This window comes from Oncorhynchus masou, chromosome 6 (genome assembly GCF_036934945.1).
Source record: "Oncorhynchus masou masou isolate Uvic2021 chromosome 6, UVic_Omas_1.1, whole genome shotgun sequence".
NCBI classification, from domain to species: Eukaryota; Metazoa; Chordata; class Actinopteri; order Salmoniformes; family Salmonidae; genus Oncorhynchus; species Oncorhynchus masou.
The window spans coordinates 30,990,457-31,004,752 of NC_088217.1; the positions used below are offsets into that span (position 1 = coordinate 30,990,457).

Below are 14,296 nucleotides of genomic sequence, written 5' to 3' on the forward strand. Positions count from 1 at the left end.
CTGGTGACTGCACCAGACAAGAAAAGAGAAGGGGAATCAACATACATTGTTTTTTCTTTAAGTTGTTCTATTTGGCTGGTTTAACCAATTCTGATATTTTTTCTCTAATTGGTCTTTGAACCAATCAGATCAATGCTGAAAAGATCTGATGTGACTGGCCAAAATACCAATTAGTGAGATAAGATCCCAATTCAGCTGCCTGTCTAAATGCAGCCTTGCAGTCTTCCATGACCTGACTATGAGGACCAAAACCGTAATGTATCTTTGGTAAATTGTCACTGACCGACTGCTCTACAAATGATGAGTAGGCTAGTTATTTATGATGGAAGGTGATTTGTCGATCAGGCACGATGAACAATCCCAATGACTAGGTGAACATACTTGATCAATCAATAATTGTGCAATAATTGTGCGCAATCAATCAAGTGCGCAGGGGCTTGTCCAGCGTGGTTTACCAAACTTGTTTGCGCACGCCCAGTGCACAGACCGCCCAGTGGTTTAAGATTTTTGAAAGCCATTTCGTCCGGCAGCAGCGAATAACGGCACAGACGCCGGCTGAGACAAAAGCAAGAGAAGGTATGAGATCTCTTTGCAATCTCATCGCTCTATCAAATTACACATATACATTGTTGGCTAGTTTGTAGAGATATAAAACTGCCGTAGCCATTTCTAATTTTTCCATCGTGGATAATTTAGCTTGGTAAGAAGTTAAGTAACTAGCATTAGCAAGCTAGGTAAATGGCTAGCTAGTTACTTGCAGAATATTCATTCACAGATAGTACTATACCACGCATTATGGGTTAGTGCCACTGCTTTGCGAGGACACTACAGAATAGGCAGTTTTTTTTACAGGAAATTATTTCAGAACTAGCTAACGTTAACTAATTCGCCCAAATGTAACACGCGCATCAGATACTAGCGCGCAAGAAGACGTTCTAAGTTAGCCATGGTTATGGCTGTCATTTAGGCTATTTTTGCTAGTACTGCTGGCCTACCAGACAGCCATGGCAAGTTTTTAGCCTGTTATTAGTTAGCTAAGTAACTTAGCTAGCTAACATGCTCAGTCATTCGGTAGCTACGTTTATATTCTTGAAACTAGTGTTGGATATGCTTTTATCCTACAGTTCTAAACTAGTGAAACGTAAGTATTGTTGAATGAGCACCATGCCAGAGTACAGTGCTAAAATTGCTAGCTCGTGAGTAACTGCAGCCTCCAAGTCCCGCCCCAAATTTACTGTGATTGGATAAAGTTTCTGACCTCTGGAAAATAACGAATTCCATTGGAGCACAAAGATGATGCAAGGCTAGCTTGCTTGACTTAGTTGTATTCAGCCAATCAATTTGACTATCTATGCCTTCAGGTGCGGTCGTCATTCAGTGAAATATTAGTGGGTAGGTGTGAAGTTACTGCGCATGATTAGAAAGTGGGTAGCTGGAGACGCCATTGAATCACAATAAGCACCTCAATCGTTTTGTTTGTCTAACCTGTAGTTAAGACAATCATTCACACCTGCACTGTTGGAGCTAGGCATTTAGATATTTACCTGTACACTGCAACTAAATCTGCGACCCCGTGAATGTGACTAAATAAAAAGTTGTCTTATCAGCTAATAGTCATCTAGTTGAGACCATCACTATGTCTAATGTAATGACTGACTTTCTTTCTAGGGCACCATGGAGCTGAATGATGGAAACCTTCAGACACTCACAGAATTTATGCGCAAAACTCTGGACCCGGATCAATCAGTCAGACGTCCAGGTATGGGAGCTCAGAGTAGAATGCATGTTCATTTAAAACACCCATGCACTGATCAGTCATGGTATGAACATGCATACTTTGTGAATTATGTACAATTTCCCGTTGCTTGACTGGAATATTCTTATTTCCCTCATTTCTTCCAGCTGAGAAGTTTCTTGAGTCAGTTGAAGGGAACCAGAACTACCCAATATTGCTGCTTACATTATTGGAGAAATCTCAAGACAACGTGATCCGGGTGTGTGCAGCTGTCACCTTTAAAAACTACATCAAGAGAAACTGGCGCATAGTAAGTTAGTGGTTGCCTAAATATTGGAACAAATCGAAGTGTTATGAGTTGTGCAAGTATTGTTGGCCCAACGTTGGCATGACAAGTCTTACTTTGTATCCTAATATCGCTTTCAGATTGAAGATGAACCAAACAAAATCTCAGATCCCGACCGAACCACTATCAAGGCCAACATTGTACATTTGATGTTGAGCAGCCCTGAACAGATTCAGAAACAGGTATGTCTGCACAAGAGGCAAGACCTGTTACCTGTCAATCTATTGTACATAAAGTCAGTGAGCTGGTGCTGGTTTGAATTACTTTAATCAGAGGTTCTTGGAATCCATCTACATGAGTTCACAATCCTTTAGGATAATCCTTTTATGCAATAAAAAGTGCCATTTCCATATGTATTAGTTTTACTCTAGTGTTTACTGTTCTTCTGCAGTTGAGTGATGCCATCAGCATCATCGGCAGAGAGGACTTCCCTATGAAGTGGCCGGACCTCTTGACAGAGATGGTGACCCGCTTCCAGAGCGGAGACTTCCACATCATTAACGGAGTGCTCCGGACCGCACACTCACTTTTCAAGAGGTTAATCACCATGGGCATGAATGTGGTCCTCTAATGATAGGTGTAATAGTGAATTATGTCTTTGGTTAGTTTTTAAAGATGTTTACACTGATCTTCTGTTTTCCAGGTATCGTCACGAGTTTAAGTCGAATGAGCTGTGGCTGGAGATTAAACTGGTGTTGGACACGTTTGCGAGTCCACTGACTGAACTCTTCAAGGTTGTTTACAGAGTTAATCAACCCTAACAATTTCAATATATTTCAAGTAACAACAACAGTTCATGAACTTGGTATCGCCTGCTTTTAGTTTGTAGGACCTGAATTATTCAGACATGGGAAGTCATTCTGTTATTCATGTATATTGTTTCTCAGGCCACCATTGAGCTGTGTCAGACCCATGCGACAGACATCAACGCTTTGAAGATCCTCTTCTCGTCCCTTACTCTGATTTCAAAACTCTTCTACAGTCTCAACTTCCAGGTGTGTCTCTTATCTGCTTTATGACCACAAGGACATGCTGCATGTTGCTGAATTATCATGTGCTTCTTTTCACTGGAGTAAAAGTAATCTCATTCTTCCAACTTTCACTGCCTTCACAGGACCTTCCTGAGTTTTTTGAGGACAACATGGAGACCTGGATGTCTAATTTCCATAACTTGTTGACCTTGGATAACAAGCTACTACAAACTGATGTGAGTGGACTTTCACTTGTAAAATGTTCAAGTTACTACATCAGTTGATTCAATCTTTGATAACCTTGTCTTTTTCACCCAACAGGATGAAGAGGAGGCAGGTCTTCTGGAGCTGCTCAAATCTCAGATCTGTGACAACGCTGCTCTTTACGCCCAGAAGTACGATGAAGAGTTCCAGCCTTACCTGCCTCGCTTTGTCACTGCTATCTGGAACCTGCTGGTCTCCGCTGGCCAGGAGGTCAAGTACGACCTGGTGAGGCTGCTGATGATACATTCATGTACCTTATCAATAGATCATGTGGACCACCTGCTAATACATTTACTCCTTTTTGTTTTGTGATATAGCTTGTGAGCAATGCTATTCAGTTCCTGGCATCTGTGTGTGAAAGGCCCCACTACAAGCATCTGTTTGAGGACCAGAACACACTCACCAGTATCTGTGAGAAGGTCATTGTGCCCAACATGGAGTTCAGAAGTGAGTTGAGACTGGAAGTGTCTTGGGCATGAATGGGTATTTAATACATGCCAATGTACTTTAATGGCAGATATCTGCATAATGGTCTCTGGTACAGATGCATAGATTTCTTTGGTTTCCAGGTGCTGATGAGGAGGCCTTTGAGGATAACTCTGAAGAATACATCCGAAGAGATCTTGAAGGATCAGGTAATAACCCAAAAATGAGCTGGAGTATTGTTTAAGCATATGGTTGTTGACCCCTCTGTTCTGTCTCCTCCCTACAGACATAGACACTCGGCGCAGGGCTGCCTGTGACTTAGTGAGAGGCCTGTGTAAGTTCTTTGAGGGCCCGGTCACAGCCATCTTCTCTGGCTATGTGAACTCCATGCTGGGGGAGTATGCCAAGAACCCAGTGGTGAACTGGAAGCACAAAGACGCTGCCATCTACCTGGTCACATCTCTGGCCTCTAAAGCCCAGACAGCGAAGGTATGGTTATAATTCCTCTTGTATTTGGGTGTGTTTGTGTAACATTGCTGGGTTATAAACATGATTGCAGTAGACATTGAGTAATGTAAAATATGTATCTTTTTAAGCATGGTATCACCCAGGCTAACGAGTTGGTGAACCTCACAGAATTCTTTGTGAACCACATTCTCACAGACCTCAATTCCCAAAACGGTACATATAAAGTTGAACGGATAAACAAATGATTAATGAATTCATTGTCACAGCTGTGGATTGCTTTATCTGAATTTTTATCAAACATGCTTTTACTCTGTTCTATTCTAGTCAATGAGTTTCCAGTGTTGAAGGCTGATGCCATCAAATACGTCATGATCTTCAGGAGTCAGGTTTGTTTCTGTTTTTTTCTCCTCTGAAAATTCACTGTCATAAGTTCAGCCTACTTAAAGGTTGAAATCAACACTTTGAGGGGCCTGTGAATATCCAGTCCTCCTTTGTCCCCTCTTGTCTTCCAGTTGCCCAAAGAGCAGCTGCTGCAGGCTGTCCCTCTGCTGGTGGCCCACCTACAGGCGGAGAGCACAGTGGAGCACACCTACGCTGCCCACGCCCTGGAGAGACTCTTTACCATGAGGGGCCCCAACAACTCCACACTGTGAGTAGTTACCCAGCTACGTTAAGTCTATAGTTGATTATCTTAATCTTATCCAACACTACACAATGTGTTTCAGTATCACTCCTACAGAGATGGCCCCCTTCACGGAACAGCTGCTCAACAACCTGTTCAAAGCCCTGGCTCTGCCTGGCTCATCAGAGAACGAATATATCATGAAAGGTACGGGAGTTTGAGTGTTAACTGCTCTGCTAATAACTTAACTTAGTTAGACATATCATTAAAGCTATTTATCTTTTTGCGGCTAGGATGATTATTATCTATCCTAGGATAACTATCCTTTTGTGGTGACATGAGGTTGCGGACAACCTCATGTTACTACTTAAGCTTTTGTGGGCAATGGTTTAAAAAAATATTTGTATTTTATTTTAGAGTATGCGATCCTTGTTTTCTACCCTGACATCTCTTTTGTTCTCTTCCAGCCATCATGCGCAGCTTTTCCCTCCTGCAGGAGACCATTGTTCCTTACATCCCCACACTGATTGGCCAGCTCACTCACAAGCTCCTCCTAGTTAGCAAGGTAGGTCACACCCTTGTCTGTGCGGTAGATGCATACACACATGAGCTGACTTACATTGTGTCCAAGTGGCAGCTGTATATACCGGTATCATGTGTTTCTTTCAGAACCCCAGCAAGCCTCACTTTAACCACTACCTGTTTGAGTCCCTGTGCCTGTCTATCCGGATCACCTGCAAGGCCAACCCTACCACTGTGGGCAGCTTTGAGGAGGCCCTCTTCCCAGTCTTCACTGAGATCCTACAGAATGACGTACAGGGTATGTGGCTTTACCTTAGAATGCAAGTTACAGCAGTCCATGTTAAGCATAAGATTGCGCATCTTAGGACAGGCCTAGGAAAGTGAGTGGAAGGTCAATTATTTTTATTTATTGGGATCCCCATTAGCCGACGACAATGGCGATAGCTAGTCTTATTGGGGTTCGACACATAACAAAAAAATACTTGTTGTACATTTAAAAACATTAACGTGTTTGCATCGATCAGGTACACATCTCAGTACATTCACACATTTGGGTGAGGCGTTGTGCCTTGGGGTGTTGCTTTTATTTGTTTTTTTCAATCCAGGTTTGGTAATTAAGTCTCTTTGCAGCACTTGACCATATGACTGGACAATAATCAAGATAAGATAAAACTAGAGCCTGCAGGACTTGCTTTGTAGAGTGTGGTGTCAAAAAAGCAGAGCGTCTCTATTACAGACAGGCCTCTCCCCAACTTTACAACCATTGAATCTATATGTTTTGACCATGACAGTTTACAATCTAAGGTAACACCAAGTCATTTTGTCTTAACATTTTGTTCAACAGCCATACCATTCATTACCAGATACAGCTGAGGTCTAGAACTTAGGAATGATTTGTACCAAATACAATGCTCTTAGTTTTAGATGTTCAGGACCAGCTTATTTCTGGCCACTCATTTGAGAACACTGCAACTCTGAGGGTTTCAGTGACTTCATTAGCTATGGTTGACTCATCAGAATACATGGACACACATGCCTTCTTTTAATGCCAGCCGCAGGTCATTGGTAAAAAAATAGAAAAGAGTACAGGGTCTAGAGAACTGCCCTACGGTACACCACACTTTACATGTTTGACATAAGAGAAGCTTCAATTAAATAAAACCCTCAGTTCTTTCGATAGATTGCCATATTGTGGATTCAGAGCAGTGGTTAAAAAGCCATAACGCATACTTTTCTCTACCTTTTATGGTCAATAATATCAAAGGCTGCATTAAAATTTAACCGTACAGCTATCAATTTCTTTCAACCAATCATCAGTCATTTGTGTCAGTGCAGTACATGTTGAGTGCCCTTCTCTATAAGCATGCTCAAAGTCCGTTATTTTGTTTGCAGAGAAATAGCATTGTATTTGGTCAAACTACATTTTTTTTTTTCTACAGTTTACTAAGAGTTGGCAGGTCTGCTCTTAGAACCAGGTAAGGCCGCTTTGCCCCTCTTGGTTAGCTAAATTATTTTGGCTTCCCTCCAGGCCTGAGGACAAACACTTTCCTCTTGGCTCAGATTAAAATTATGACAGGTAAGTGGCTGTAGTCAGCTACCGTCCTCGGTACCACCTCTCCCACACTACATTGACAAAATTCGAACTTACAATGCTTTTCTTTAAATAAAATGCATGAGTATGATGAGTCATTGTTCCATTGTTGGCATTTCCTGCCTACATCTTGTCTACTTTGCCAGTGAAATAATCCTTCAAATTGTCAATATCAAAAGGTTTTGTGATGAAAAAGCCATCTGATTCAATGAAAGATGGAAGTTGAATTTGTCTTTCAGTCCATAATTTAAAGTCCCCCCCACCCCATCATTCTTTATCATTGATCTTGGCTATAATACAGTTTATTTTTGCTGCTTTTAGTCAAATCATTTGAAATTGTGTAGTCGGAATTAATAGCCACTTTTGCCACGTCTCTTTCAAAGTTCAAAATGCACTCGCACATCTGAGTAATCTTATTTGCAGGTGCATGGCAACAATTGAACAAGATGAAGGAAAAAAGGAAACCGCACACTGCTCTTGATAGTATTTAATAAGCTTATGTTTCGGCCTTCGTCAGAGCTTCTGTGGATTTCTTAAAATTCTACACATTTTAATGGGGTTGAAGGCAAAGGGGAAAACAAATGAGTTCTCCCAAATATATCAATATGCATTTCATAAATATTCCGAAAGTGTATAAATAAGACGTATGAAACACGTCTGTAAAATCACAATGAGGACATGGCAAGTTTACATTAGTCGTTGGGTACATCATATGAAAAACACCATCTCAACATCTGAATATCTTTGTTGCAAATGTGCCATACGTCCATGCTTGTACATTTTGCTGAAATTACACAAACCTAAAACACAAGGCAACTATCCAGGCAGACCAGTGGTTGCAGGAATAGGCTCAATGCTAGAGCCATTGTCGAACTTTGTAGACTTTTATTAAAACTCATGTGCAATCATATGTAAAAGACTCTGCTCTATAGACTTCATAAACAAGATCTCACCAATAACGGGTTTAAAAGAAGACTGTACTTTGGTCACATTAGATGTCGAGAGTCTATATACCAGCATTCCCCATGTGGGGGGGCTTCAATGTTTACGCGATAAATTGGTTCATGCCAACTGCCAGCCACAAAAGAATATCAGCCAAGCCCTTTTACGCCCTCTACCAAATGGTAGCTATAAATGCAGAGGATGCGCACAGTGCAACAATATGATGAAGTGTGAATATTTCTGCCACCCACACACAGGAAAACTGTTCCAAATAAATGACATTACGTGTTCCACCTATATTATTAAATGTCCATGTGGGCTCTGCTATGTTGGAAAAACCTCTCGTTCTCAACAGAGAATTAGTGAACAAGTTCGTTCAGGAGAAACGACAGGGATTATCCAGTCGCAGTACATTTCAATGACCTGAAGCATGATATTTCTACTTTTTTTTTTTTTTTTTTTTAGATTTGTGGCTTTGAAAGTTACGATTTCAGACTGGGGAGGTGATATCAATAATACTGAGTAAAAGGGAATGTTTTGGGATTTTCACCCTCCAGACATTATTTCCTAAAGGACTGAATGATGAAATGCATGTATGTTACGTTGTGAATTTGAACATGAATTAAGTGCCTATTTAAGATTTCTGTTTTTTGTATGATGTACCCAATGACTAATGTTAAGTTCCGACAATGCAGTAATAACCAACGAGTAACCTAACAATTCCACAACTACTACCTTATACACACAAGTGTAAAGGGATGAACCAGGGGTGGAAAAACCTTGGATCACTGTTACTCTAACTTCCGCGACACATATAAGGCCCTGCCCCGCCCCCCTTTCGGAAAAGCTGACCACGACTCCATTTTGCTGATACCTGCCTACAGACAAAAACTAAAACGAGAAGCTCCCACGCTGAGGTCTGTCCAATGCTGGTCCGACCAAGCTGACTCCACACTCCAAGACTGCTTCCATCACGTGGACTGGGACATGTTTCGTATTGCGTCAGATAACAACATTGACGAATACGCTGATTCGGTGTGCGAGTTCATTAGAACGTGCGTTGATGTTGTTCCCATAGCAAAGATTAAAACATTCCCTAACCAGAAACCGTGGATTGATGGCAGCATTCGCGTGAAACTGAAAGCGCGAACCACTGCTTTCAATCAGGGCAAGGTGTCTGGTAACATGACTGAATACAAACAGTGCAGCTATTCCCTCCGCAAGGCTATCAAACAAGCTAAGCGTCAGTACAGAGACAAAGTAGAATCTCAATTCAACGGCTCAGACACGAGGCATGTGGCAGGGTCTACAGTCAATCACGGACTACAGGAAGAAATCCAGCCCAGTCACGGACCAGGATGTCTTGCTCCCAGGCAGACTAAATAACTTTTTTGCCCGCTTTGAGGACAATACAGTGCCACTGACACGGCCTGCAACGGAAACATACGGCCTGCAACGGAAACATGCGGTCTCTCCTTCACTGCAGCCGAGGTGAGTAAAACATTTAATCGTGTTAACCCTCGCAAGGCTGCAGGCCCAGACGGCATCCCCAGCCGCGCCCTCAGAGCATGCGCAGACCAGCTGGCTGGTGTGTTTACGGACATATTCAATCAATCCATATACCAGTCTGCTGTTCCCACATGCTTCAAGAGGGCCACCATTGTTCCTGTTCCCAAGAAAGCTAAGGTAACTGAGCTAAACGACTACCGCCCCGTAGCACTCACTTCCGTCATCATGAAGTGCTTTGAGAGACTAGTCAAGGACCATATCACCTCCACCCTACCTGACACCCTAGACCCACTCCAATTTGCTTACCGCCCAAATAGGTCCACAGACGATGCAATCTCAACCACACTGCCCTAACCCATCTGGACAAGAGGAATACCTATGTGAGAATGCTGTTCATCGACTACAGCTCGGCATTCAACACCATAGTACCCTCCAAGCTCGTCATCAAGCTCGAGACCCAGGGTCTCGACCCCGCCCTGTGCAACTGGGTACTGGACTTCCTGACGGGCCGCCCCCAGGTGGTGAGGGTAGGTAACATCTCCTCCCCGCTGATCCTCAACACTGGGGCCCCACAAGGGTGCGTTCTGAGCCCTCTCCTGTACTCCCTGTTCACCCACGACTGCGTGGCCACGCACGCCTCCAACTCCAATGCGGAACATATGCCAATCCACGTCATCGATGCTATCTTGAAGCGTGGTATCAGATTGGTTGAACAGACTTGAGCGCAGGAGCTTCCTGTTTTAGTTTATCTGTAGGCTGGAAGCAACAAAATGGAGTCGTAGTCAGCTTTTCCGAAAGGAGGGCTTGGGAGGGCCTTATATGCGTCGCGGAATTTAGAATAACAAGGATCCAGGGTGGCCATCTCTGTCGGCGCTGGAAATGGGTACATATACACTATCAAGCATTTCACTTGGTGGCTTAGTAACACCACAAAAGGAAAATACTTTAGATGTGCCAGGTGAACCTGCAACCACACCACTGCAATAACACTTGACATAAGATATTCTCTAAGTGTAACAGGATCAGGACACAAGGGTCCCAGCTACTGATGCCAACTGTATTTCGGTATCCTAACTAAAAAGGTAGCTAGCTAGTAACAACGTTTTCAATGGGCTTTCCAAAACAACAAACCAAGCTCTCCCTTGTTCAACAGGAAGTGGGGTGCTCCCAGGTTAAAATGAGCATTGACATCACCCCTTCTGAAGGGTTTGTGGAGCCATCCTCTGAACTGGATGTATGCAAGCTTGACAAACTACACATTGACCTTCTTACATCAACTTTCCCCCCTTCTGTTGCAGAGTTTGTGCCCTACGTGTTCCAGGTGATGTCTCTGCTTCTGGAGATCCACACCAGCTCCATCCCTAACTCCTACATGGCCCTGTTCCCCCACCTGCTGCAGCCCGTGCTTTGGGAACGCACTGGCAACATCCCCCCTCTGGTGCGCCTGCTTCAGGCCTACCTGGAGAAGGGGGCTGCCACCATAGCCAGCTCTGCTGCTGACAAAATTGTGAGTAACATCTGGGGGCATGTTGGTGGTAATAGGACGTATACTGTACATAATATTCTGTAACCTACCAGTCTTAGTTGAACTGAGGTATGCAATTGGTTAGTTGTGATAATCTGCCGTTAAACTGCTCTCCCTGTACAGCCTGGTCTGCTAGGAGTCTTCCAGAAGCTCATAGCCTCCAAGGCCAATGACCACCAAGGTTTCTACCTGATGAACAGCATCATAGAGCACATGCCCACGTGAGTCGACCACCTCCACCTGTCTATCTGATAACTAAATTAAGGACTTTGTATGTAATTTTTAGGGCAGCTGTATCAGTTGTCTTGCTCTCTCTTTCTCAGGGAGTCCATTGTTCAGTACAGGAAACAGATCTTCATTCTCCTCTTCCAGAGACTGCAGAGCTCCAAAACCACCAAGTTCATCAAGAGTGAGTACAGCTTAAAACTAATGTTGACATTGTTTATTTTGAAGTACAATTGATACTGCACACACATCCTCTTGGTCTTTGTCATGCTTGCATAAGTGTCTGGTTGTATTAGCCTAGTTTCAAAACGTTCATAGTGTGGCTCTGATCTCTCCTCAATGCTGCACATTTTCAAAGGTCCTCTTCTCCATAGGTTTCATGGTTTTTATCAATCTGTATGGTGTCAAGTATGGAGCCATTGCTCTGCAGGAGATCTTTGACAGCATACAGCCAAAGTAAGTCTCTTGTCAGATGAGACTGACATGTTTGATGTTTTCCATCATTGATATGTTCATTAGTGTAGCCTTAAAGCTAAGTGTGCAGATCTGCTCGCTGAACACAAACCAGTCAGTTCTCCCTTTTGGTTTTAAAGGCCAACCATGTCATATGTGAAAGGATAAGCCTGGAAGTTTAATCATAGTCTGTAATTATTCTGATAGTCATGCGCAAAGGTCTTCTCTCTTGTAGGATGTTTGGCATGGTGCTGGAGAAGATAGTCATTCCAGAGGTGCAGAAGGTGTCTGGCCCAGTGGAGAAGAAGATCTGTGCCGTGGGCATCATCAAGATCCTCACTGAGTGCCCGGCAATGATGGACACAGAGTACACCAAACTCTGGTGAGAAACGGTCCTGAAGTATTATCACACTTTTCAGTGTTTCTAGTAAATTAATGGTCTGCTAAATTGTTTATTCTTTAGGACCCCCCTGCTCCAGGCCCTGATTGGTCTGTTTGAGCTGCCAGAGGATGACAGCATCCCTGACGACGAGCACTTCATTGACATTGAGGACACAGCCAGTTATCAGACGGCTTTCTCCCAGCTGGCCTTTGCTGGGAAGAAGGAGCACGACCCCATCGGCGACGCTGTCAGCAACCCCAAGATCCTGCTAGCGCAGTCCCTCCACAAGCTATCCACTGCCTGTCCTGGGCGGGTAAGGTTATATATTGAAATGCATGAATACTGGGCTATGTTTAGAGGCATTGGGGCTCTTGGCTAAATCACTGCCTATAGCAGGAACATCTATACAGCAAGACTACAAGAGATGACACATCCACCTTGCGCTCCAATCTTCTACTCGCTTCATATGAGTCAGACGTTCAGTTTTAAGCAGAGTTCAAAACAGAATGGTGTAGAAGTTAAACCACCTGTGGTTAGTGTCTGCTCTGGGTTTGGAAGGTGTGGGGTTTGATACCCAGTCAAGTCATATCAAATGCTACAAAAATTAAGGATATGTTTTGGGGGTGAGGCCCTGCGACACATTAGTGTTCTGTCAAAGGTGTGCTTATACAACAGGCTGCCTCACGCTATAGATACAGGAGATGGGCTCCTGTCCTATGGTCCTTTATGTCTTGGACAATGCTTACTTATAAAAGTAAAGCCCCAGCCGACTGAGCCAGACACTCCGTAGAGCGCCTAAGGTTCTCTAGTGCAGCATAGACGATGTGCGGCCCCAGGGAAAGCATTTAGTGTACAACATTTTGGCTCCTAGATTGCCAATGACTGAATGTTCTATTGTTATATTTTTGTAACTATTTAGTATGTTTAAAGGTGAAAGGTAGATGTGAGAGCTGAAAGATCCGTGGGTTAGATTCGAACCCATGCTTGTAGCGATACATGCTTAGACTGCAAATAGTTTATTATTTTGTGTAGTGTATATAGATGCTTACATTTTAGTAGTTGACAGATGAGTGACTCTCTCCTGTTCTCCCCAATGGCAGGTCCTCTCTATGTTGAGCACCAGCCTGAATGCTGAGGCCCTCCAGTACCTGCAGGGTTACCTCCTGGCTGCATCTGTGCAGCTGGTGTGAAGACACGACAGCTTCCGCTCTGATGCGTAATGGAGACCATGACACTGCACAATGACTGGGCACTGACTGTCGCCCATGGGCAACACCAGGACTGGGACAGACTCGCCAGGACTGAGTGGACAGAAGACTGACTTTACTCATGGTGGATACTTGGACAATGGGTCAACATTTTCATCTATGAATTGGAATTTTTATGATTTTAAGTGTTAAAAGAAAATACATTTAATGTAACCTTTAATGAGCGCACCAGAATATATTTTGTATTTTTTGGGGGGGTGGCTCAGTCCCTAATTGGCTTGCTGTGCGGTTGGCAACTTGAGCAAGGCTGTTACAAACACTCAGCTTTGTGAATATAATGCTTTGATATGACTTTCTGCTGGTTTGTCGATTTGTCATTTATAACAACAGACGGTCATTGTGAATTGACAGTATTCTAGAAAAAGTATTGGCCCCAAAACATTATGCTTAAAGGGATACTTAGAGCAAATCATTGCCAAAATCTCTATTTCCCCGGAGTTAGATTGAACGAGTGGATACCATTTTTTGGTCTGGTTGGTATGAAGAAATTTAAAGGTAGTTTTGCGAACCAATGATACCCGTAGACTTACTCTGGGGAAGTAGAGCAAGGGCCTCATTTACAAAATCCTGAGGTATCCCTTTAATGTTTTTCTGCATGTAGCTAGTCATAGCATTGTCTTTTTTGATGTGAATAAAGAGGCACTTGTATAAAACCGGTGCTGTGTAGCACTTTCACTGACAACTCCTGTCAATGTGACTTAGTCCAAACTGCGTTATGAACTGTCTGCTTTAGAGGGATGACTGAAAAGCCTGAATGATTCCCAGTTGAACCAGTTAAATGATTTATGCAAGGAATATGCTTAACTTCATCTTTACTAGAGGCTGCTCACCTACTAGACCTGCGCTGGGGGTGAGGTACTGTCCCAATCTGTCATACTCCCAGTCACTGGTGTCACAGGAACATTCCCACTGTCACACTCCCAGTCCCAGGTGTCACAAACATCCCCACTTGTTCTCCTTTCTTTTTTCCTGTGTCCAGTAGCAGTATGCCTGTCCTGAGCGTCATCAAAAGGCTATCTATTGCACCAATACAAAGCCCCATCTTCT

At 43.4% G+C, this 14,296-nt stretch overlaps 1 protein-coding gene across 1 annotated transcript; it reads left to right on the forward strand.

The window, feature by feature from the left end:
* The first annotated feature begins 469 nt into the window (after nt 1-469).
* Nucleotides 470-13,906, forward strand: LOC135541889 (exportin-2-like). The gene is made up of 25 exons (XM_064968370.1): nt 470-576; nt 1,669-1,759; nt 1,903-2,045; nt 2,162-2,263; nt 2,473-2,618; nt 2,725-2,815; nt 2,969-3,076; nt 3,196-3,288; nt 3,374-3,541; nt 3,634-3,763; nt 3,886-3,951; nt 4,029-4,231; nt 4,339-4,423; nt 4,535-4,596; nt 4,723-4,859; nt 4,936-5,039; nt 5,300-5,397; nt 5,502-5,652; nt 10,695-10,903; nt 11,045-11,142; nt 11,245-11,330; nt 11,521-11,602; nt 11,835-11,981; nt 12,063-12,294; nt 13,082-13,906. Exons 2-25 carry the CDS (start codon nt 1,675-1,677, stop codon nt 13,169-13,171), a joined length of 2,916 nt encoding a protein of 971 aa, XP_064824442.1. The 5' UTR covers nt 470-576; nt 1,669-1,674; the 3' UTR covers nt 13,172-13,906.
* The last annotated feature ends 390 nt before the right edge of the window (nt 13,907-14,296 follow it).